Raw genomic sequence first — 22937 nt, 5'->3', positions numbered from 1 at the left:
AGCTGGGGACAGGGGACAGGACATTCAGAACCTTGAGATGCTGTTTCAGGGCTCTGTGCAGAGCAGGGACATGGGACATGAGAACCCGTGTCCCCTGTTACCCACCAGCCCTGGGTGGGCTCCTGGGGTCCATTTCCTATTGCAGAGTGCACACGGTGAGGATCTGCCAGCCCTCATCATCAGTGCTGGGTCTCCCTGCATCTCCCACACTCCATTTTTCCAGCTCCTCTTGTTCATGGCTGGATGGGGTAGAAGGAAAGGGATAAAATGTGTTTTAAGGAGCAATATATTTCCCTTCCTGCAGGCAGGGTCGTTCAGGGCAGCAGATGGATATGGTCCCCTGCCAGAGCCTTCCTGGGACCAGCCCCTGCCTGACACAGGCTGGGGGGCACCGGGGCTGGCTGAGGGTGAGTCAAGCTGCCGGGACCACAATTGGCTCCAGTCCCTGGGGATGACAGGTCCTGGACGCCGAGCTACAGATGAGCCACCAGCTGCACGAAAGGAAACCTGAGCTAATCGCCCCGCGCTTTGAGTGCCCTTTATTGCTTTCTGGGATGACAGAGAGGTCACCTGGTGCTCCAAGGGCCCAGCTGCCAACAGCGGTACCGTGCTGGGAAGCAGCGAGGAAGAGGAGACAGACGGTGGTGCTGGGGGCGAGGGGACAGGCTGTGAAAAGTGATAAATAATTCACACACAAGGGGACCAGGCAAGGCAGGGCTCTCAGCCGCTGTCCCTAAGGGCTGTGCCGAGCGGGGTGGGTTGGGGGCCGGCTGCGGGGCCAGGACCCCCACTCTAGGGCTCAACGCCACACGGCCACACCGCACCCTCCATCCTTCTGCCGGGCGGGGAGTCCCGGGGGCAGAGGCAGCCCGGAGCCAACCCCGGGATCGTTAGTCCGCACTACGGACGAGATCCCACTCTGGCGGCGGGCACGTCCGTCCCGGCCCACGGCCACTCACGGCCGCTCTGGCGCCCCCGGGCACGCGTGTTCGCAGCCCCGGCCGGTCCCCGCCGCGTTCGCAGCCCCGCTCGGTGCCCGCCCCGTTCGCAGCCCCGCTCGGTGCCCGCCCCGTTCGCAGCCCCGCTCGGTCCCCGCCGCCCCGGAGCCGCCGCCACCCCGGGGCGCCCAAACCGGGCGGCGCTCCCGGCGGCGGCCGCGAGAGGGCGCGCTGAGCCCGGCCCCTCCCGCTGCGGAACCCGCCCGCGCGGCTGCGGCTGCGGCCCGGAGCCGAACGGCGGCGGACCCGGAGCGGCCCCGGTGGAGGCCCCGCTCCCGGCCCCGCCATGGCTCGGGACCCGGCTTTCGTGCTGCGCTACCTGGCCGAGGTGGAGGAGCTGGCCGAGGACGTGCTGGCGGCACGGCAGCAGGTACGACCCAGCTCCGGCGGGCCTCCCCCGCCCCGCTCTGTCCCGTCGCCGGTAGCCCCGAGTCCCGGCCGCTCCTGCCTCTCTCGCTCCCGTTGCAGATCGTGGACCTGGACGTGAAGCGGAACCGCAACCGCGAGGCCCTGCGGGCGCTGCAGAAGGACCCGGAGCCCGACGGTGAGGCCGGGCTGGCTGCGCCCGCCGTGAGCTCGTGGCCGCGGGTCGGGGAGCGGCTCCGCTGACAGCCGGTTCCTTTCCGTCCCCTTCGTTCCCTTCTGTTCCCCCTCTCCCCCAGAGAAGGCCATGGTGTGCTTCGGGGGCATGTTCATCGAGCTGCCGAAGGCGAAGACCCGGGAGATGCTGCGGCAGGGTGAGGTCACCGCGAGGGCTCCGTGTAGCTATAGGTGTTTTAATAAGCACCATAATTAACAAGATGTTGGCTCAGTTAACGGACTTCTGTCCGGGGATGGGCTTTGAGGTGCCCATCAGCCTCTCGAGAGGCTGATTCTTGCCCGTGCTGTGCCCTGGGAAGCACATGTGGAAGGTGGAGGCAGGGTGGAACCCCCTGTGCCTGTGCTGTGTCCCATGGGGAGTTGAGCCTTCATCCCAGAGCCCACAGCAGTCCTCCTCACTCCCACCTCTTATCCCAGACCAGGAAGAGCTGGACGAGGAGATAAACAACCTCCGGAAGGAGCTGCGGGTGAAGGTCAACCGGCTCTACGAAGCTCAAGGTAAACCTCCCGCTGGAACCTGCCTGGGAGCAGACTCGGGGATCAGGAGATTCCTTAGATCCATGTGTTCCTGCAGCCTCTTTTCCACTGGTTTTGCAGTTCCCTCCCTGCCCCAGCAGCCTTGTCTGTCTCTGTGTGGAGCTGTCACCCACCAGCACTCCAAATCCCCTCTGACCCTGTGCTGGGGTGACCCCACTTCAGCCTCCAGGGCTGTCCCTGCCCTCCCCACATCCCCTCTCGAGTTTACCACGAGCTGCTTCAGTTTTTTGGTGACAAAATCCTGATGTTTTCAATGTCTTTTTCTCAGGTAAACCTGAGCTGAAGGGGTTTAACCTGAATCCCATGTCTGCTGAGGAAATGAAGCTCATCAACCGCATCCTGGAGGGCTGAGGTGGCCGTGCCATTGTCACAGCGTGTTTGGCTGTCACTGGGGGCTCATGTTTCAGTAGCCACAGTCCTTGGGACTTGCAGGACGTTGGTGTGTCCTGAGCCCACCCAGGTGAGGTGGGAATTGTTTGGCTCCTCAGCTACAACTCTGCAGTTTCTTTGGACCACAAACCCTTTCCTGCTCTGTGCTGGATCTCAGCACAGTGGGCAAAAGCCCCCAGCTGGGGTGGAAGTGGGATCATTAAAATCAGAGCAGTGGGACATTCCTGACTCCATGTGTATGTTCCTTGATGGGGGTTTATGGGAACTCTTCTGGGGTTTGGCTTCAGAGCTGCTCCTTTGTCGCTTTGGGAACAGGAGTAGGAGGGATTGGGAATCCTCCACACGCCTGAAACACAGAGGAGGAGTTGTGCATGCCTATGGCATTCAAACAAAGCAAAGCTGTACATCTGAGGCACGTCAGGAATCTCTCAGGATGTGTAGGGAGGAGCAGGAGGAGGCAGCATCCTTTTAGTTTTGCTGGGAAAACATTTTCCACTGTTGGAAGGCAGGAGATGACAGAAATGAGGCTTTCAGGATTGGATGGAGGGATAAAACTTGGGTATGTTTAAAAAAACAGCCTGACGAGAGCTGAGCAGGAATAGTCACTGAGTTTGTCTTGTAGTAAAAGGACAATTGATGTAACCAGTAGTAGTTTCTACAAAGGTTTTAAAATTTGCTGTTTACTGCACTTCTCCCTCTGAATGTGCTCCTCCAAGTGCTTAACTTGGTCAAGAGCATAAGATTAAAAAAAAAAAAAAAAAAGATAATTAGTACATGACTACAGTGTTTTGTTGGTTTTTTTTCTTGCATACAGGGATGTGTCTGGGTCCAGCCAAGCCCTTAATTTTTTGAACTTCTGTAGAGATATTTCTAGATGGAGTTTCAGAACTGTAAACATGGTTGTTGTCCTTTCTCCAGCCCTGAGGTTGCTCACCTGTTCTACCAAATCTTGCATGAACAACAGAGCTGGGCCTGGCTCCTGGGCCTGGTCCCTTGCTCTCTTTCCATTTCCCAGCCATGATAACATCAAACACAGCATCACCATTTCCCTGGCTCCCTGACCACCTTCCAACTCAGCAAGGCCTTCTCCTGCCCTGGCCAGCTCTAAACATGCTTCAAATTACACAGAGTTCCAAAAAATACCTTGTGTCTGACCCCTTAAAACCAAGGTGTGATTTTTTAAAAACAAAAAACCCAACTCCCATTGCTTGGTCCTACTTTTAAAATTCTCCTGCTGATGTTACATACCCTAAATGTGTCTCTGTCCACTTCAGGCTTATATTTCAGACACACAGACTAAAAATAACAGACTTACTACCCGAACTGTCTTGCCTGCAGCTTTTTCAGAAGCCTGCCTGTCTCCTGGGAGCAGGAGGCAGCTCACAGTGCCACATCCCAGTGCAGGAGCTGCTCTTACATAAGCCATGTGGTGCAGCCAGTCCGTGTCTCCATAATGTGATGGCAGGGTTATTTTTACAGTCTCATGGCAACAGGTTTTCTGCTCTGACATGTTTCCATAGTAGTAGCAGGAGGAGGATCAGGTGCTTGCCTGCCCTAAAAGCTTTGTTTTGCTGTGCAGAATGTGTTTAGCCCCTTTGCTTTCTTGCACGGAACAGAACTAAGCTCTGCAGTGCAGAGGGCCAGCTGAGCAGCCAAACATCCCAGTGTCAGCTAAAATACCTCATTCCAGCCCACTGCAGCTTCCAAACTGGGAAACTCTCAGAAGCAAGGGAGCCAGTGCCTTGTGCTGAGCCAGTGGTGCCCAGAGAGAAGTGGGAGCTGCTGCTGCCTGACACAAGGGGGGGGTGAACTTTATCCATGAGGATGTCTCCCACCCCAAGCTTGGGATCAGCACCACACTCTGCTGTGCAGCCAGATTCCTGAAAAGATACTTCATTTGTTTCTTCCTAGGACACAGCAACCACAATGAAAGCATTAACAGGCAAGTTACACAGCACCTTCCCCTTCCTGCCTGTAGAGGTGAGGTGATTTTTCACTTCCAGGTGAAGATCTGCTCATGTGTTGTTAGTTAGAATCCACAGCCAGAGATGATGCTGGACGCACTGGCATGCGTCCAGCATGTGCATGGCAAAAGGAACAGTGTGTGTCAGCTTCTCCAAGTGTGGAGAATGCAAGTCCTGCTTCCCATCAGTAAAATACACAACTAGCTTCAGGAAAGTGCTCAATAAAGAGTCACCACAGTGACTGCAGAGAGCCATTTTTGGAAAATATTTGGTCCTTTTGATCTCCTAATTCCATAAGAGCTCACATACTCATTCTTGTTCCCCAGTGAAGATGTGCATTCCCCTCCTGTGCCAACAGCTTCAGGACCCAGCGGGACACCTGCTAGCACTGGATGAATTCTGCACCTAAATGTGTGCTTGCCATGATGTTCTCATTCCCAGAACACCCAGATCTCCCTCTCTGCTGACAGGCCTGTCATTCCAGACCGGGTCAAAGCCTCCACCACGCTGCTCCTTCCCTGTCAGCCTACGGCATCAAACTCGTGGACTGAAGTACCTGAGCAATGACAATACCCCAGCTGCATGCAGGAATCAGCTCCCAGACAAACAGGGACACAGCTGAACAGCTGAAAGCAGGGGACATCTCTCTGCTATTAATATCTGGGGTTGTGTAGTCAATGACAAAATGCTTCAGGACCAGCTGCTGGGAACAGAGTGCTCCAGCAGCAGCACGAGTGGGAGGCACAGTGCACAAGGACCTCTGACAGAGAGCTCTTGTGCAAGTCCTGGCTCCAACATGGGCTCCAGTCCCTTGGCAGGCCATGCTGCCTTGTTTTCCCACTCTGAAGGAGCACTTGCCTCCTTACTTTGCTCTGCTTCTGGATATTTGTCATTTAATCACAATGAAAGTTAGAGGATTATGATCAGTTGCCAAGAAAATCATGAAACCAGACCATCTATCCCAAACAGTGTAATAAAACCCCTCAGAAAGTGATAAACATCTTCACCCTCCTGCTCTCCCTGTTCACAATGCAAAGTGAGTCTTTCAGAAGACGAACTCGAGTTCAGAGTCTTGATGGCAGCTGGCAGTGAGGGAAGGTGAAGTGTTTACCTCCAGAACCCAGCTGAGGAGATATAACAGCAAATTAGGGAGAAACAGGCAGTTTTGCCAATGGCTCATTAAGAAAAATGCCTGCCCACAAAATCGTTACCCGGCTAGCAGGCAGGAGTGAGTGTGAAGCAATAGGAAATCCAACCCTAAATCTCTTTCCCATGTGCTGAGCCAAAGAACATTCTGAGCTTGTTGCAAAGTTTCTATTCCTGTTCTTGATGATACTAAAGAAAAAAAAAATCCCTTTGGCTTCCAGAAAGAAAAGTGAAGAAAAAAAATCATGCTGAAGCAGTAAGTGCTGAGGAAGATTCACAGAATGAGCATTAACCCTTTTTAATTACAGATGTGGGTGTCTGCAGGGAACAGGTTCCCAGCAGAGTGTTCAGATATCTCTCTGAGAGCCCAGCAGCACTGTGATGATGTGATCAAGGACTTCCATTCCAATTAATTTCTTTCCTGACTAACTGAAGTTACTTTGACCCTTTACCTACAGGCTGCCTTAGCAGTAATTTTGTTTGAGGCTGTGAACATAGTAGATTGTGCACATTAGAGCTTTCCTAGACCAGAAATGAGCTTAATTTATTTGTTCATTTGAAATAAAACTGTCCCCAGTGGCACCATGTGAAATACTGGGCTGAAGCTGACAGGACACAGTGCTGTAACAAGTAATACCAGTGACCACATCTTGTTAGAAGGAAGAGTTAAATTAGAGACATTTCGTAGGAGAGCACCATCAACATAAGTCACAACTAAGGGAAATTGCCTTACCTATGCCTCTGCTTGCTCTTTACGTGACTAAGACTGAAAGAATAATAATCATATTTTTGCTTGTCATTTTTGTAGTGCTATTTGCTGTTTCTGCTTCTCTCAACTCTTGTAATGACAAATCAGTTGCGTTCTCGGGTTCCTGCTGTTGCAATACTTGGGTTGTGAATCTAGCAGATAAATTTCGGAGAATTTCAGCTGAATTTCATGATAAATATTTTTCACTTAACTAGGGAGAAAACCTGTGTTAAAAAACAAACAAAACCAACAGAGTAAAATTCTGTTTTAAAGGGGCTTTTGTGTTAAGTACCCCCAGTTCCTGGCCTGCATCTCAGTCAGTGCACCATGGACCTGGTGTTGTTCATTGCTGGCAGCCAAACCACTCTGGGGGAAAGTTTATCAGTGCTGATGGGGCACTGCTGTGGGACACATAAGCAGGAGAGATGATCATAACCCTCCATCTCTGGCAAGTGCTCTGATACTTGTGATTTGCTGGTACTGGGAGAGGAGCATCTTCCAGAAATAGCCAAGTTGGCAGGGTTTCACAACAGGGCCAGAGATCTGACTGTTATATGGTGCTGCACCCAGCTGAATTCTGATAATCTGATTAAAAGCAGCTATATCCTTCCAGGTGGCATCTTCCTTCATGTAACCAGTTCACACAGCTGTACATCTCACTTGCTGCACCACACCAGCTCACTCAGCCTGCAAACCCCTACCTGCAAGGTGTGAAAGCATCACGAGACACTCCTGTACCAGGGGTGACCTGACACTATAATCCCTTGTCTGCTTAAGAACACATTGAGGGTTTCAGATCCTGATGGGTTGTGATATCACAGCCCAGGAGCTTCAAAGTAGCATTTGTCACTGCTAATCCCCTTGTGAACTCTGGAGGAAAGTGCTTGTCCATATCCACAATGAGAACCTCCAATGAGCCCCACGCCTGGGAGTCGAGCACCAAGTTTGATCACCCACCTGCAGCCCTGAGACATCCAAACAATTACACAAAGTCATTCCCAACAGATGTCCACACATTTGGTCCATGTGATTTGTTTCCAATCATAATCTCCACAGCCCAGCAAGAATTCTGAGTGAAAGGCCAGAGACCAGAAGGTTGGGGCCACCAGCCACACCCAGCAGTTAAATTCTCCAGGGTTAACTGCTATGCACCTACAAGAGAAAACAGTCCCCAGGTCTCCATCAGAAGTTACCAGCAGCAATTGACATCTTCTCTGCTATCAGGGTACTGCAAAAACTCTCCTTTCCCTACTGACAAGAGAGATTTATAGAAGGGAGCAGCCCTTAAAATGGGATGCTCAACACCATCCTCCATTATGCTCAAACACCATTCTCAGATTCATGAGGAATCTGACAACCTATTTTTTTTCCTTCCATCCTCCCTCTCTCTGTCCTTCAGCTGCCACCTCTTGAGAGAGGCAGCTTTACAGTGACAGCTGTGTGCAGCAATGCCAGCCTTGCTGTCCCTCTGAGGTCTCAGAAGCGAAGGGCTAAGCTACATCTACCTCTCAGGAGTGCACTAACCAGAACATTAATGAGCTTAAAGTAAAAGGATCCACATTATAGACGCACAAAGCGTCATTAAAGCAGAAGTCTGGCCCAGCCTCACACCTAAAGCTGCTACCAAGGAAATCACCTGGCTGTGTGTCAGGAGAAGAGGCAGCACAGTGAGGTGGCTGCAGCACACGTGGCAGCTGCCAGGGTGAGGTCAGCTCACCTGCACCTGCCAGAGATCCCACAGTAAGCAGCTGGGAATAGCCTGCAAGCAGCATGTCCCCCTCCCTGGCCAGGAGCAGTCAGGTGCAAGCTTTTGTGCTGCCACGTTTATGAGAGGAACATCTGGGATGAAATAGAGATTAAGATCCAAGACAAACACACTGAACAAACAAATATGCAAGTCTCACTCTGACAGTCCTCTGTGCTCCAGTGACAATTATTTTCCCTGTCTGTCCCTAACTATTTTCCCAGTTTTCAGCCACCTGAGCTGAAATCCAACACTGCATGATGCTATCTGACCAAAAATAGTAAAAATCAGAAGTAATCAACAAAGTAATGGAAAAGGAAAGAACTGCCCTGAGCTAGTGCTGTACCTTAAGGTGAGTCACTGGCACAAGTTGCCCAGAGAAGCCGTGAACACCTCCTTGTGAAAAAATAAAGTTTGCTTAGATAAATTGGTCGAGCCCTGCGATCTGCTGTTTCCCAGATAACCCACTTCCACAAAGTGTTATTGCATCAGATAAGGGAAAAGGCAGATAAGAAGCAGATCCTGCAGAGGTGGGCCAATGTTTTTTGTCATGCCAATTTCCTCCCTCCCTATAAGGCACAGCTTCATGTGACAGTGTAAACTCCCCCCCAAGGGAGGTATCGAGGCCTTTCCCCTAGAACTGAATGTATATAACCCATAGAAGTCTTTGCTGTGTGTGGGCTCCTAATGAAGACTGTGACCATCATTCAGACCATGGACATTGAAACTGCACTGATCAAATCTCATCACTGGATATATAGGTGGTGACATTTTTCCTCTCCCCTATCTTTTACTGTTCTTTCTTTCTTTCTTTCTTTCTTTCTTTCTTTCTTTCTTTCTTTCTTTCTTTCTTTCTTTCTTTCTTTCTTATGTTTTCATTTTGTTTCACTTTTATATTTTTATAGAAAATCATCAAAACAGGTGTATGCTCCCTTTTCTTTTAAGTTGTTTTAAAACAAACCTGTCTCATATATGTACATTGGTCATTCAGTGTTGTTTCACTCTAATTCACCCCAAGGGATCTATCAGCAAGAACCTCAGTTACCACTCAAAGGTGAGTGCTAACACCCATCCCTAGAAGTGCTCAAGGCCAGGTTGGATGGGGTTTGGAGAAACCTGCTCTAGTGGAAGATGTCCCTGCCCATAGCAGGGGGCTTGGAACAAGACCTTCACATCACCAAACCTTGGTGTCTCCAAACCTTGGCACACCCTCCCCCAAGGGTAGGGTATCTGCACCCGGTATTCTAGAAAGGCTCTTGATCATTTAGAGTGAGCATGTGAACTCTGCTGAACTTTCACAGAGAGAACTGATGGATTTTTCTGTCTCCTAAACCATCAAATTGAGGTGGCATAACTTTTGGGAAGATGTGTTAATCAAATGAAAGCTATCAAACTCAATACAGCAGCAACTGTGACACGTTGAAAATCAAATAGTTCTCTCCTGTGAATCACCCTGCTCTTACATTCTGTGAACCCAATGAAGAAGAAAGGCTGCCAAAATTCAACCACTAACAGTAAAACCAGGAGTGACATTTCAGCTTTGTTCCGAGCTGATTTGTCAAACTGACATTTCTAGTGATCTGATGACACCAGTTTTCCAATGAAAAAGGACTGGAGAGAGACAGGGTGACAGCAGCAGCGACGGGCCAGCCGAGTCCTGTAGGTGTTTGCAGGAGTTGGAAGTGACAAGGTTCATCTGATGCATCTAATACCAAGGAGTAGAACTGCACAGTCCTTTTCTTACCCTGCTGGAATCTTAGAAAATCCTGAGTTGAAAGGGACCTACAAGGATCTAAGTCCAGGTCCTGGCCCTGTGCAGGATCACCCAAAGAATGTATAATATAAATACATTATAAACCACGCGTACTATATATATATATATATACTATATATATATATACTATATATATATATATATATGTATGTGTGTGATAGTAAAACCCAGTTGCTGCCTAGTGTTAGATGTACCTGAAATTGGAAGTTTATATATTGGAAGTTTATATATAAATATGCACACAAAGTGTAAAAAATCAGATCCCAAAGGAAGTATCCATCCATTTGGGAAAATCCATTGTAAAAACTTTATTGTTACCCTGGAGAATGGTGAAGGAATATGGCAGGAGGACAGCAGGGGAAAACAGACCAAGCACTGGCAGAAGGAGAAGATGAAAAAAGAGCAAAAGAACAAAATGCCTGATGGATATTCCCAAAGAAAAGACAGTCATTCTCACCTTCTTCAATCCATTATACATTTCAGTTTTCAGGAACATTCCCCCACCTTGTGACTTGCCAACCTACAGATGGGAGAGCAGACTTAGTGGCTTTAACGTTAGCATTTCCTGCAGTTTTCCAGAACTTCACTGCAGAAGACCTGCATAACCTGATTCATCAGCTGCTCGTGTGCAAGCATGTTTATTTAAGGTTATGGGGGCAGGGAGATTCAACAAAAACCCCCTCATGTTTGTGTTTGGAGGATTCCTGGAGGAAAGGCAGAGCAGGCAGCCTATGGGGAACTCCCACAGCACCAAATAAACAAACTCTGTCACACGCTTCCAGAAATACACGTAACGCAACATATGTTGTTGGGAATTTTAAGTGCCATTTTAAATTTGTGTATGTTACAGAAGAACTTAATTAAACAGAAAAGACAAAAAAGATGTTGAGGAACTATGGAAAATGAGCAGAAAAATCCTGAAATCAGCCTATGCTGCCCATTGCATATAAGAGGGTGAGGAGTGGCCCAGATAAGGCACCCAAGGAGCACAGCTGCCACATTGCTGCCCAGGTCCAGCTTCCTCCAGCCCCAGGATGGGGCACTGGGCACATCCTGACCTGCTGCTGCCTCTTGAGTGTGGGAATGGGCAACGCAGGACGTCACAACACGGGGCTGCTCCAGAACACAGACCAACAGAAGGAGTAACATGGAGTTTATTTTTACTTGCCTGCAAGTTTTGAGGTCAGCCACAATCTATTTAAGTTGTTGGTATAATTTCAGTAATCACAGGCTTTTCATATACCCTTATTTACTGTGTTCTGGTTATTTACCATGTTAATTGAGGTTGTGGGGCAGAAAATCAGCTTAATGTAAGGGTTTTGTTGCCAATTAACACTTCCCATTTGTAGAGTTAGATAATCACTAGCTGCTATCCTCCTGGTTGTAATTCACGAGTTAGTTTGCATAATTACCTCCCAGTCACTTTTCACAAGGGTAAGACAAATCCTCCTGTCCCAGCCTCCTCACCAGACCTGCTGCACAAAACAGAGGGACTGCTCACTCGCAGGGATATGTTTTTAATTATGCACCACAGCACAACACTTAGGATGTTAAATGGCTTGAATCCTCTGGCACGGGCAAGGCATTTCTCAGTGTCACATTATATAGTCAGAATTTCTAAGGGAAACACAATTTTTCCTTAATCCCCAGATCACTGGCTGAAGTGGAAGCTGCAGTGTTCAGCACAGCTCCAGGTTTGGGAGGACAAATATGACTCAGAGCATAAGGCTGCCCTTCTCTACCTGCAGGGCAGAGAGAAGTTCATGCCGACTAAGTCCACCCCAGCTTGTGCTCCAGACTGGTAATGGATATCCCCTCCTGGAAGTGCTCAAGGCCAGATTGGGCTGGGCTTTGAGCAACCTGGTCTAGTGGAAGTTGTCTCTGCCCATGGCAGTGGGGTAGAATGAGATGAACTTTAAGATCCCCTCTAACCCAAACCAAACCATTCTGGGCTTCTGTGATAATGGAGCCTCCTGTAATCTCTTCACATTCTCAGCATGGAATTCCACCCAGTAAGTTTACATCAGACTTGACATCTAACACAATGGGATTTCCCTTAATCCAAACAGATGTTTTCACAGCTCCACCTTTGGAGCCAAATTAGCCACCTGTCCTGCACACACCTCCACCTTCTTGCACACCTGCAGCTGAACTGAAAGATTTCAGAGCATGAACTCAGCCAGAACCCCACAGTCAGAACCCCTGGGAGCAGTCTGTTCCTCCACACAGAGCTCTGCACTTTATACCTTCACCACTGAGTTAACTTTGGTTCTACAAATAAACTGAGCTGACTTTTGGCAGCTGAAATAAACTCTTACACAAGAAGCAGTGTTTTGGTGGTACATGTTGATCAGAAACCTGGCCAGGAGCACTGCTCCATGTTACCTTGCTCTGCCCAATTCTTCCTGCGGGTTTCCTGCATATTTTCCTCTCCCTCTGAAGAACGAAGGCACCCATTCACCTCTCACTTTCCTTGGGAGAGCACACACTTACCAGTTTCATAACCCAAGTGATGCCAAGGTTCTTGCAAAATTCTTCCACAAACAAATAGTACTCTGAAGGCATTTTGAGGGTCTTCAGAATAAAGGCACGTTTTCTTGCCTCAGGCTTTCCTGCTTCCCTTTCTAACTGCTTCTGAAAGCTCTTCAGATCCTTTGCTAAGCAGCTGTTCTGACTCAGCTTGGTAGAAAGAAAAATACAAGATTCAGCATAACAAATGCTCCCACAGTATGACTTGCTTTAATTGCCCTTGAGAAGCTTCTGGGGATCAACTGCACCACATATTCTGAGAGGGAAAATAAATAAATATGGATACCACTGATAACTGCTTTTTCTTTGTGGAGGAAGACAATCAATTTCAATTTTCTGTCCCTCTGCATAACACTGGGGGCTAGGACAGAGCTAGTCTTACAGTCCATGTTCCACCTTTCCTGCTGTAGGTTTCCTGTGCAGCCAGCATCCCCCTCTCCAGGGCAGGCAGCTGCCCACAGTGACTCTGCAGCAGCTCAGCACCCCTGAACCACTGCAGGTCAACCCAGTGTTACAAACCACCCTCAGCCTCCCTCCATAGAGTCACAGACTGGTTGGGGTTGGGAGGGACCTTAAAAGCTCATCCCATTCCACCCCCTTTCCATGGGCAGGCACGCCTTCCACTAGAGCAGGCTGCTCAAATCCACACCGGGTGAGGGCTAAGGCTCCTCGGTGGGATCATCCTGCTCAGCCACTGTGCTGCAGGAGACAGTGCCCAGGAGAGGACAGGGCTGTCAGTGTTTGTACGTTGGAATGGGCTGCCCAGGAGATGCTGGAATCACCCTGGAGGTGTTTAAGGAAAGGCTGGGAATAGCACCCAGTGCCCTGGTCTGGTTGACAAGGCAGTGTTCTGTCCTAGGTTGGACTCCATGATCTCAGAAGTCTTTTCCAACCTAATTAATTCTATTATGCCTGCAGCATCCAAACCTGCCCATAGATACCAGCCATACTCCCCATACACGGTGGGAAGCTTGGGGAGCGGGGGACTATCCTTGCCCTCACCTGCACACAGAGCATATGGGGCTTAACATGCTGCCCCGGGGATGCGCAGGAGTTGGGACACAGAGCCGGGAACCCGCCAGGAGCCCACCGGGAACGCTCCCGACCCCCGCTCCGAGCCGGGCCGCGACCCCCGGCCCCCGCCCGCCCCTGAGGCCGCCGGAGCCCGCGCCCGTCCCCATGGCAACCGCGCGGCTGCGCGCCAGGGGGCGCTCTGGGCACCCGCACCCCCACACGGCCGCCGCGGCCCCGGCCTGATCCCCCGGCCTGTCCCGGCCCCGCGACCCCCGGCCTGACCCTCCCTGCGGGCTGGCGGCCACAGGCGCTGCTGGGGAACCCCTCAGCCCTGCTCCTCGCTGGCACTGCCCATCCTGCGGCCCTGCGAAGTCCCCAGGACACTCCTGCAACCCCTTGGGCAGGGCAGGGATCCTGCGGCACCTGGCTGCAGGTGGGCACGGGCAGGGGTGGGCTCGGAGCGGGCAGGGCACGGAGGGGTGTGGCGCAGGCAGGGGTGGGCACAGTGCGAGCAGGGGTGGACACGCTGCGGGCAGGGGAGAGATAGGTATGGTGCATGCAGGGGTGGGCATGGCGTGGGCAGGGGTGGGCATCCTGCCGGGCGCTTCGCCGCGTGGCCGCACAGACCTTCCTTGATGAAGCAGGACAAAGGTTTTGTTCTTCTCCCAACAGTGCAGCCTTGTGCGGCCGAGGGCAGCGGCGACAGGCAGCAGCCAGCGCGGCCCCGTGCTCCCACGCCACGGCGCAGGGGGGGAGTTTCTCCTCCTTTGTCTGCTCCCGGCCAGGCAGCAGCCGGTGCGCGGCAGCGCCGGAGCAGCCGGGGAAGGGCCTCGGCAGGAGCCGTGGAGGACGGCGGCCGCGGTGCCCTCTGCCCCGGCACAGCCACCGGCCCGGCCTCGCCGCGCTGGGAGCGAGCAGCGATCCCGGGGGAGCCAAGCTCTTCATGACGGAAACCCGACCAGGCAGCGGGGACGGCAGCTGCGCCCGGGGACGGGAAGGACGGCAGCATTGGGGACAAGGACACCCGCGTCCCGTCCCCACCCCCGGCGCCCGCCGTCGGCCATGGGGAACGGCATGAGCCAGGTAACGGGGAGCGCTGGGGCGGCTGCTCTGCAGTTCGGCCGTGCCCGGGCGGCTCGTCCGGTGCCGGAGGTGGGAGACCCTTACCTGGCGGCTGCCTCTGCCGCGCCAAGCGGCGTTTCACCTGCCGGCACAGGGCTCGGCTCTTTGTTTGTTTATCTGCCAGCAGAGCAACACCGGAGGTGAAACAGGCAGGGACACTGCGCTGGGACAGCTGACAGCTGCTGGGAGGTAGAGGGAGGGGGTCACAGCGAGTTATTTCAAGGAAGGGGGGAAGTTTTCTCAACCCCTTTAATCCCAAGGAACCAGAACCACGCACACGCTGTGAGCCCTGTATGACCCCCAGCCTGGTGATCCTGCACCCCCTGCTCAGCGGGGCTGGGCTGTGCATGGGGCTCGGCATCACGGGGTAGAGGGGATGGGCACTACTTTATTTATGCGCTGCCCCGTTTTCTCCTCTGAGGAGCGGGTCAGCAGGGTGCTGGGGACAGGCACATGCTGTTTATTCATGGTTCAGTGTCCTGCCCTTGGGAGCTGCCCTTGCTAACTGGCGCTCTCCCACCCGCTCCTCTCAGTGCCGCAGCTGTGAGTTAAAGGCACCCTGTCGATAGGAAATTGATCTAAAATCGCAGGAATCACAAAACAAAAAACAAAACAAAACCAAACCCTTCTTTAAGCTGTTCAATTCAGAGAAACGTTTCCAAATGTAAGCAGTGAGACAAGTGCGAGTCCAGTTGTGCTGGTGACAATCACCTCCACCTGCCCTGAGCACCACCAAATGTTGCTGCAGGGAGAAACTGGTGGAAAATCGGCTGGATACAGGACTGAATTCGCTGCCCAGGCTGGGAGTGAGGGGGAATATAAAATAGCTCTGGCTGTCTGGCTGACAAGGTTTGCAAGGTGTCCTGCTTCTGCATCTGCAGTGCTGTTAACAGAGGCCTTGTCAAGTAATTATCTTTTCATCATGAGAAGTGGAATTTCCCAGGGGAAATGAGCTGAAAGCATGGTGTCCCGAGCAATCTGTGCCTGAGCTGTGAGAAATGGGCTTCCTGCAGTGCAGAGTGAGGGGAGCGGAGCTCATGGCCGGGAGGGGGACAGCTACATCCCCTACAAGCTTCTCTATGCCTGTTGCTTTCCCATCCCTTGGGCAGCAGGGCTTTCACAGGTCATGGGTATAGTCCAAGGCTGTACAAAGGTGTATGCAACTTGCTGAGCTCAGGTAATAACCCCCAGCGGAGGACTAATTGATGATAAGCAAGAGGAGCAATAAAAAAGCTGTGTCTGGCTCCCAGCACCCATGACCGTGCAGTGCCAGGTGGTTGAAGGTGCCAGGGCTACATCCAGCCCACATCCTGGATGCCAGGGCAATGGCAGCCCTGGGAATGCACAGGTTCAGCTGCTCCAGCACCGTTCCTGCCCCGGGGCTGGATGGTCATGTCAATGCCAGAACTTTGGCCCTCCAACCAAGGTCAGTGCTTCCCAGCATGGGTCCCAGCACAGTGGGTACCACAGCAGAAGGTCACTGCTCATACTTCCACTTCCCCTTGTGTCCCACAGATCCTTCCTGGCCTCTACCTTGGGAACTTCGTTGGTGAGTGGAACCCCACTGCTGCAGAGATGTTCTCCATCTGGGGAGTGGGGCTTGCTTGGGCTGGTGTCTCCCTGCCTGCAGATGCTGCCTGACATCCTGCTTGCACCCACCACCCTGCCTGCACCCACTGCTCTGCCTGCACCCACGACCTGCTCAGCTCTGTCACCTAGTTTGGGTTGGAAGTAGTGGGAGTGAAGACACTGTGGGAAAGGCAAGGCAGAGACCCCTGCCTTTGCATGGTTTCCTTATTTAACAGCTGCCCTGAGCTCTTGGGATGCATGAGGGAAAGAAGCCAAGGAGGAAATACGGATCCCCTGACAGGAGCAGAGGAGCTGGTGGTGCCACATGGGTGCAAGGGAGCAGGACTGGGGCACTTCAGGGTAATGCTCCCCAGTTTTGCAGCTGTAGAAGAGGCCAGAGGGGGCTGCCCACCCTCAGGAGGGAATTTCCCAGAGGCAGAGTCACCCCTTCTCACACCAAGTCACTATTTTAAGGAATTTTCATTGTCAGGGGACAGTTAATGACCAAGTGTTGGCATCTGCCATGACAAACCAGCATTTATAAGTACTCCTGCCTCCCTGATGTCTCCTTTGCTGGCTTGACTCCTGCTGTAAGTGGTGCACATGTTTTAAACCACTGGTGTGAATTGCTAAGGAAATGTCAGCCCTGTTCTTCCTTTGCCCCATGGAGCACTTTGGATTGGGCTGGGGGGGCTATGGCTTGCTGGGAGCAGAGGGACAAGGACACCCAGCTGCCATCAGGGGGGGTCCTGTGAGCAGCCTCTGCTGTGGGGCCTAGGTCTGATGCCATCCAAGCACTCCTCATCACTCTGCCAAGAAATCCAAGGTGACAAGATTCTAGGCCTGCAACATTAAGCTCACAGAGGCATCTCCTCCAACTGGAAGCTTTTCCAGCCTCGGTAAGCCCTGATTCCAGTGTCACCAGTTGCTGTCACTGCCTGCTGAGGCAGTTGGGAAGGTGACAGGTGTATGAGTCCTCATCTCCCTCCCCACAAGGAGCATCCCTGCAGAGCATCTCCTTTGAGACTCGCTCCTATTAAAATTCACATCATGCCTTTAGCGCTTCCTGGGCTGGATTCCTAAGCCAAGGTTTTACAGCACGTGAAAGTTTAGAAACCCAAAAGAATGAGATGGGGAAATGCTTCCCCTCCTCTCTGGCCACGCTTGCTGCATCTGCTGGTTGTGGCATGAAAGGGAGACACTTGGAAGCTGCTCAGCAAGACAAGCACGCTCCCCACCCTGTGCAACAACTGCTGTGCTGGACTAGAGGCCAGGATTACATCCAGAATGCTGAAGCATTGGTGAGAGGCAGGGCATTGCCCTTAACAGCCAAGGACACCCCATTTCTGTCCATGCAGCTGCAGAGAGAACAGACTAGAGAGCAGCAAATTACTGCTCAGGTGTTTTCCACAGAAAATCAGAGATTATATAAATTGCTGCAGCTCCACTTCCATAGTTCACAAGATAAAGCAGTTCTCTCAGGCTGCAGTAAGTCTCAGTGCTCTGTGTGTGTCTGATCAAGGAGCTGTGGGCAGGGCACATGTCTCCTCCCAAAGTGGGGACAAGTACAGGCAGGAGGGACACTACCTGCTTCCCAGAGTGTTTCTGTGCAGGTGTGAATGGTTCAACCAGCATGAACAGCAAGGAGAAGGGGAGAGGCCTCTGCTTTGGGATCATGTGATTGGCATTCCAGGCTTCCATGTTTGCCCATGTCTGCACTGCTGCATGTGGGGGTGGGATGCAGTTGATCTGCTGGAGCAAGGCTCTGTGTGCTGGCTGGCTGTAGAAGCAGGGTGGGAGCACTGTGGGAAGAGAAGGGTAGGAAATGAATACATGTTGATGCCTGGTTTTATCCTTCAGATGCCAAAGACCTGGAGCAGCTAAGCCGGAACAAGATCACCCACATTGTTTCGATCCATGAATCCCCCCAGCCCTTGCTGAAGGTAGGGTCCTGCACCAGATGTCACCCTGTAGATTCCTGCAGCTCCTTCCATGCTGCATCTTCCTTCCCACTCTGAGAATCCCATGGCACATACACCTCTCCCTGATCCCAGAGGGGCTGGGTGGCCCCCCAGCATGGGAAATTGGCTGTCTAGTGACTATAACCCGACCTTGAACACTGACGGGAAACAATTTCCAGCTCTCCAGACTCCTCTTGTTTCCCATTCTCTCCCACGAGCTGCTGGTGTCCCCTTGCTCTGCTCTTCACCCCAGGGAGAGTGTGACCCCATCCCCATGCAGGGGGGGTGCTGTGTGGGGGAAGCAAAACCCTGTAGGCAGCTGTGGGTGAGGAGCAAAAGCACTGCCAGCCCTGCTCTGACCATATATGACATCCTGACTGCAGTGCCTGAGCTTCTCCTCTTCCTATTCTGGCTTCTAGGACATTACCTACCTCCGCATCCCCCTGCCTGACACCCCTGAAGCCAACATGTGAGTACCCTGGGCACGGTGGGGACGTGCAGGGAGTTGGGAGGGTGACCAAAAGTAAGGACTCACAGCTTCTCAAGCTCTCCATGTGCTCCAACTCCCTTCAGCTCCTCAAACACAATGACCCACAGGCTGGAGGTGTGATGCCGCAGGGCAGGGGACCACCCCTGGACCCCAGCATCATCCCAGTCCAGTGACTACTGCGAGGGTATGAGCCCTGGGGTGAGATGAGGGGCAGCCACTCCGCAGCACCCATGGAGAGGGGCAGCAAGCATTTCCCCAGGAAGTGTCTGGAGAGGGGAGAGCACATAAAGGGTATGGAGCCAGCCAAGGGCACAGGCGTGGCTGGAGATTCGAGCAGCCAGCGTCCCATTGCCCCAGCATGAGTCACACAAGTCACAGGGCAGCCCCGTGCATCCCCAGCACAGTGTCCCCTTCTGTGTCCCCACCACATAATGAGCTGGCAAATCCACCTTTCCTTGGGAATAAACAGCACTGAGCTGTTCAGGTCTCAGCAGTGGCCGGCAGATCCCCTAAAACAACTCAAACATACAGGGCTGTTCTGCCTGCAGCTAAAAATGTTGTTCCACCCCTGAAGTTCTCATTCTGTCTGGTTTATTTTTCCTGCTAGCAAGAGGCACTTCAAGGAATGCGTCAGTTTTATCCATCAGTGTCGCCTGCATGGAGGGAACTGCCTCGTCCACTGGTAATGCTTCCCCTGTGCCTGCTGCTGTGTCCCCCAGCTCAACAGATACAGCCCCCAGCCCCTCACTTCAGCCGCAACCCCTGATCAGAGCCAGCCTGTGCCAGAGGGCTCTGTGCCAACGGACCCACCCAGGATCCACCCTTGGCTGTGGCTTGTGACTCAAGCCCAGCAGGATCCAGGCAGTCCTGGAGCCAGGGCAGCTTTTTGCTGCAGCTGAGTACATGGGATGAGCAGGGTTTGGGGCAGGCAGCCAGGCAGTGGCTGCTGCTCCCATTCTCTGTAGAGGAGTGGGTATTTATAGGCACTGATGGCCAGGACCTTGGAAGGTCTCAGGCCTCTGGGAGAATAAGTCCTTAGAGAAGAAGAACTGAAATATCTGAGGCACAGGGGTGAAGGAAGAGGCAAGCATGGGGTCTGGGTGTGCCACTAACGCCAGCCCTCCTGCACTTTCCCTTGCCAGCCTGGCTGGCATCTCCCGCAGTACCACCGTGGTCGTTGCCTACGTCATGGTTGTCACGGAGCTGAGCTGCCAGGAGGTGCTGGATGCCATCCGAACCATCCGGCCCGTGGCCAACCCCAACCCCGGCTTCAGGCAGCAGCTGTCTGAGTTCAGCGGCAGCGCAGCCCGCAAGGTGGGACCCGCCTCTGCCACCTGTGCCCTGCTCCGTGGCTGAGCTTGCCATGAGCCTCAGAGCAAGGACAGGTCCTGAAGGGACTCGGTTTCTTCCCTGCTCCTCTTGCTGGCAGGCTTGGACCTGCCCTTGTAAACCAGCACTATATTTTACTTCTCACTCCTTCCCCAGGTCCGCAGGCACCTGAAGCAGAAGTATGGGATGTCCCCTTTCAATGATGAGGAAGAAATAAAGGCCTTGCTGCCAGTAGGGAGAGAAGGAACGTCCAGGACAGAGGGAGCTGTGCAAGGACTGGTCCCAAGAGCCAGAGACATGAGGAGCACAAGTCCCTTCCTGCTGCGGGTGAAGAGGACATTCTCCTGCATCCCGGCTTGTCTGAAGTGACCCAGGCCAAGGGAGAGCAGTGAGCATCACCCAACAGCCTGGGAGAGATGGAGATGCAACACAGTGGGACTGGGCAGGAACATGCACAAAGCCCAGCTCCTTCTTCTCTTCTGGGGTGGGAACGCGCCACGCTCTCTCTGGGCAGGTTTCATGGACACTGTTGGGCTTTGCAGCACATGCTGGGCTCATCTTCACATCCGGTGTGCTGGGGACACAGATCTCTGTCCCTGGGTCACTGCAGGCTCCCGCTTGGGGCAGAGCACAGAGGGGGTCTCTTCTGCCACAGGCCAGTACCCAGGTGTTGGCAGCAACAGCTTTAGCACTTGGGTACCCACTGCATGGCCTCAGGGTGCACAGGAGAGGCGGTGCTCCCCTCAGAGCAGTTTTCCCACCAGCAGCACAAGCTCCCAGCATCCAGGTGGCTGCAGAGCAGGGACATACCAGTGTGCCAGCAGGTATTGCCACCACACAGGCTTCCAGGCAAGGGTCCAGCTCCAGACTGGCCAAGCACAAGCCCTGAGCAAGCACTGTAGCTTTAGGAATCCATTGCACCCCATTCCCACCTATCCCAGGGCACAATCTGTAACAGGTGGGAACCAAGCATTTAACCTGGCCAGACCTCACTAGAGCAGAGCCTTAAGCCATTTTGCTTAAAGACTTTATATGTTCCCCAGTAATAAATACCCTTCTCTGTGGTCTGACTCTCCTGTGATGGCCAGGTTGAAATGGGGATGCCAAGGGGGAAGGTCCCAGCATGGGACCAGTCTGGAGCTGCTGCTGGACACTCTCTGGAGTGGGCTGGGGACACTGGCATGCCAGGACAGGGCTCACCCTGCTGTCTTGTGGGAAGGTGACAAGGGAGGCCAGAAATGTGAGTGCCAGGGCGGGGCTCTCAGGGGACAAACTCTGCTCCAAGAGAAGTTGGGAGCAGCAGGTGGGAGCTCACCTGGAGCCTGTTCACTGTAGCCTCTCCACTCACTGGATCCAGGAGTATGAGGTCCAGGAGTCTTCAGGCTCTTCCAGCTCCTGGGAATACTGGGAGCCTGGCACCAGCTGAGTATCACAGGCCCCAGACCTGTCCTGTTTACACCTTTTCCTGGAGCGGAGTCCTGGGTGGGAAAAATTCTGAGGATGCCCAGCTGGGTCATCAGGATTGTCCCTGTTGGGACTCAGAGCATGTTTCTGGGGTCCCCCTCATCCCTGCCCGCCCTCTTCTAGGGGGAAGGGATCCCCCAGGAGACAAAGCTTCAAGACCAAGGTTCCTTCCTGCTGCCAGCATCTGCCATCTGCTGAGCTGGGTGCTGCCTTGGGGTGATCCAGGCAGACTGGCAGTTCTACCCTCTCTGGGTAGATACCAAGCTAACTGAATAACCAGCGGTGCATCATCCTTCACTGCTCCTGCACCATCTGCCATGGGGTCCCACACTCCTTCCAGTTCCTTCCAGGCTCCTCTACCCATTCCCTTGGCCCCAGGCCAGGCTCTCCAGCACCCTTTGACCTCCTCAGCACCCAGCAGGGTGGAAGCCCTGCAGCCCAGGATCCCACATCTGGGCTGGCTGTGTGCCCCATGCATGGCTGCACCCTCTCACACTGGGACACCTTATGCCAAGGTGTTTTCACCCAGAGATTCCCCTGTTCCCACTGTGAACCCCACAGGGCCCTCCAGCTCAGGTCCACAGCACAGCAGAATGTATTTATTTTGGCAGATCTGGTTTACACAGCTTGGAAAAACCCAGGCAAGGGCAGGGTTAGCTGCGAGTTAATGTTTGACTGCCTTTTGAAGCTCATTTTGGCATGAAAAGTTTAAGGGTTAAGCAGCTTCACCTTCCCCGGGAAGGGAGAAGCTGGGTGAGGAATACAGTGGGGAATGTGGCTCCTGAGCGTCCTCGCTGATGCCCGGGTAATTGGATCCCCCGGGTCCTGCGTCACCGTCACCGCGCGGCTGCCACACCAGATGAAATCCCCGGCCGGCCGGCCGATAAAACTGATCCCGGCGGGCTGGGACTGACAAACGAGCCGGCGGCTGGGATTATCTCCCGGCCTTGGATGTAATCAGTGAAGCCACTGGGAGGCCGTGCAGTGACTCCTTGCCACGGCACTGCTTCCCAAGGCAGAAAGGGGAGATGTGGATTCTCTGACCGTCAGTTCCCAGGCCCTTTTCCCAGAACGTGGCCCCACAGCTCGCCCAGATGGAGGGCACAGGTGGTGCCTGGGCTTCACTTTGCAACAAAGGGGTCGAGGGCAGGCTGAATAAGGAGAGAAAACCCCTGCCAGTGGGGCTCGCTAGCACGCCCCATGTGGCCCCATGTGCCCTCTGCGCCACGTGGCTGTGCCCTGTCCTCACATCCTCTGGGAAAGCCCAGAGCTGGGCTCTCTGCCACCGATTATTCATTTGGAGACTTTGCAGCCCCAGTAGCTTTCAGGAACTTCGCTTCTCCTCTCGGCCGGAGGTGACTTTCTCTGACTCAGAGCAGGAAAGGAGACCTGGGTGACTGCAAAGGAGGCTTGGGGGGCAGCAGCCGGGCAGAGGAGCAGGGGTTCCCTGCACAGCGACATGAGACTGCAGCAGTGATAGAGGAACCAACACCAGTGTCACCTCAGGGTGGCCCAGTGACTCAGGCTGTGCCCTGCTGGGGGCCAATGGGGAGCTGGT

The 22937-nt window shown here is 53.2% G+C and overlaps 3 protein-coding genes across 4 annotated transcripts; 2 read left to right on the top strand and 1 right to left on the bottom strand.

The window, feature by feature from the left end:
- The first annotated feature begins 1202 nt into the window (after nt 1–1202).
- PDRG1 (p53 and DNA damage regulated 1) lies at nt 1203–2746 on the top strand. Its single transcript, XM_084217642.1, has 5 exons — nt 1203–1368; nt 1467–1542; nt 1661–1735; nt 2016–2096; nt 2404–2746. Exons 1-5 carry the CDS (start codon nt 1285–1287, stop codon nt 2484–2486), a joined length of 399 nt encoding a protein of 132 aa, XP_084073768.1. The 5' UTR covers nt 1203–1284; the 3' UTR covers nt 2487–2746.
- Nucleotides 2747–4894: 2148 nt separating this feature from the next.
- TTLL9 (tubulin tyrosine ligase like 9) lies at nt 4895–13447 on the bottom strand (the record flags this gene model as incomplete). Its single annotated transcript, XM_084217829.1, has 5 exons — nt 4895–5015; nt 6676–6749; nt 8101–8106; nt 12395–12580; nt 13433–13447. The coding sequence occupies 5 exons, from the start codon at nt 13445–13447 to the stop codon at nt 4895–4897; spliced, it is 402 nt and encodes a 133-aa protein (XP_084073955.1).
- Nucleotides 13448–13696: 249 nt separating this feature from the next.
- On the top strand, nt 13697–20968 carry DUSP15 (dual specificity phosphatase 15). Of its 2 annotated transcripts, none has more exons than XM_084217748.1 (8): nt 13697–13877; nt 14117–14527; nt 16082–16115; nt 17996–18078; nt 18516–18565; nt 19194–19268; nt 19729–19900; nt 20072–20968. In XM_084217748.1, exons 2-8 carry the CDS (start codon nt 14507–14509, stop codon nt 20282–20284), a joined length of 648 nt encoding a protein of 215 aa, XP_084073874.1. In that variant the 5' UTR covers nt 13697–13877; nt 14117–14506; the 3' UTR covers nt 20285–20968. The 2 variants fall into 2 exon arrangements, with proteins under 2 accessions (XP_084073874.1, XP_084073875.1); XM_084217749.1 differs by lacking the exon at nt 13697–13877 and adding an exon at nt 13955–13991.
- Nucleotides 20969–22937: the final 1969 nt, after the last annotated feature.

Source organism: Fringilla coelebs, assembly GCF_963513975.1.
Source record: "Fringilla coelebs genome assembly, chromosome: 18".
Classification (NCBI taxonomy): domain Eukaryota; kingdom Metazoa; phylum Chordata; class Aves; order Passeriformes; family Fringillidae; genus Fringilla; species Fringilla coelebs.
Note: the sequence above shows the minus strand (reverse complement) of the source record. Positions and strands in the feature narration are given on the sequence as shown.

What these genes read in the sequence shown, in the direction of transcription:
- PDRG1 (XM_084217642.1), top strand. Translation starts at nt 1,285, where the DNA reads ATGGCTCGGGACCCGGCTTTCGTGCTGCGCTACCTGGCCGAGGTGGAG. An exon ending in TGCTGGCGGCACGGCAGCAG is followed by an intron (nt 1,369 to 1,466) that starts GTACGACCCAGC and finishes CTCCCGTTGCAG; the next exon opens with ATCGTGGACCTGGACGTGAA. An exon ending in CCGGGAGATGCTGCGGCAGG is followed by an intron (nt 1,736 to 2,015) that starts GTGAGGTCACCG and finishes CTCTTATCCCAG; the next exon opens with ACCAGGAAGAGCTGGACGAG.
- DUSP15 (XM_084217748.1), top strand. Translation starts at nt 14,507, where the DNA reads ATGGGGAACGGCATGAGCCAG. An exon ending in TGGGGAACGGCATGAGCCAG is followed by an intron (nt 14,528 to 16,081) that starts GTAACGGGGAGC and finishes TGTGTCCCACAG; the next exon opens with ATCCTTCCTGGCCTCTACCT. An exon ending in GCGGCAGCGCAGCCCGCAAG is followed by an intron (nt 19,901 to 20,071) that starts GTGGGACCCGCC and finishes CTCCTTCCCCAG; the next exon opens with GTCCGCAGGCACCTGAAGCA.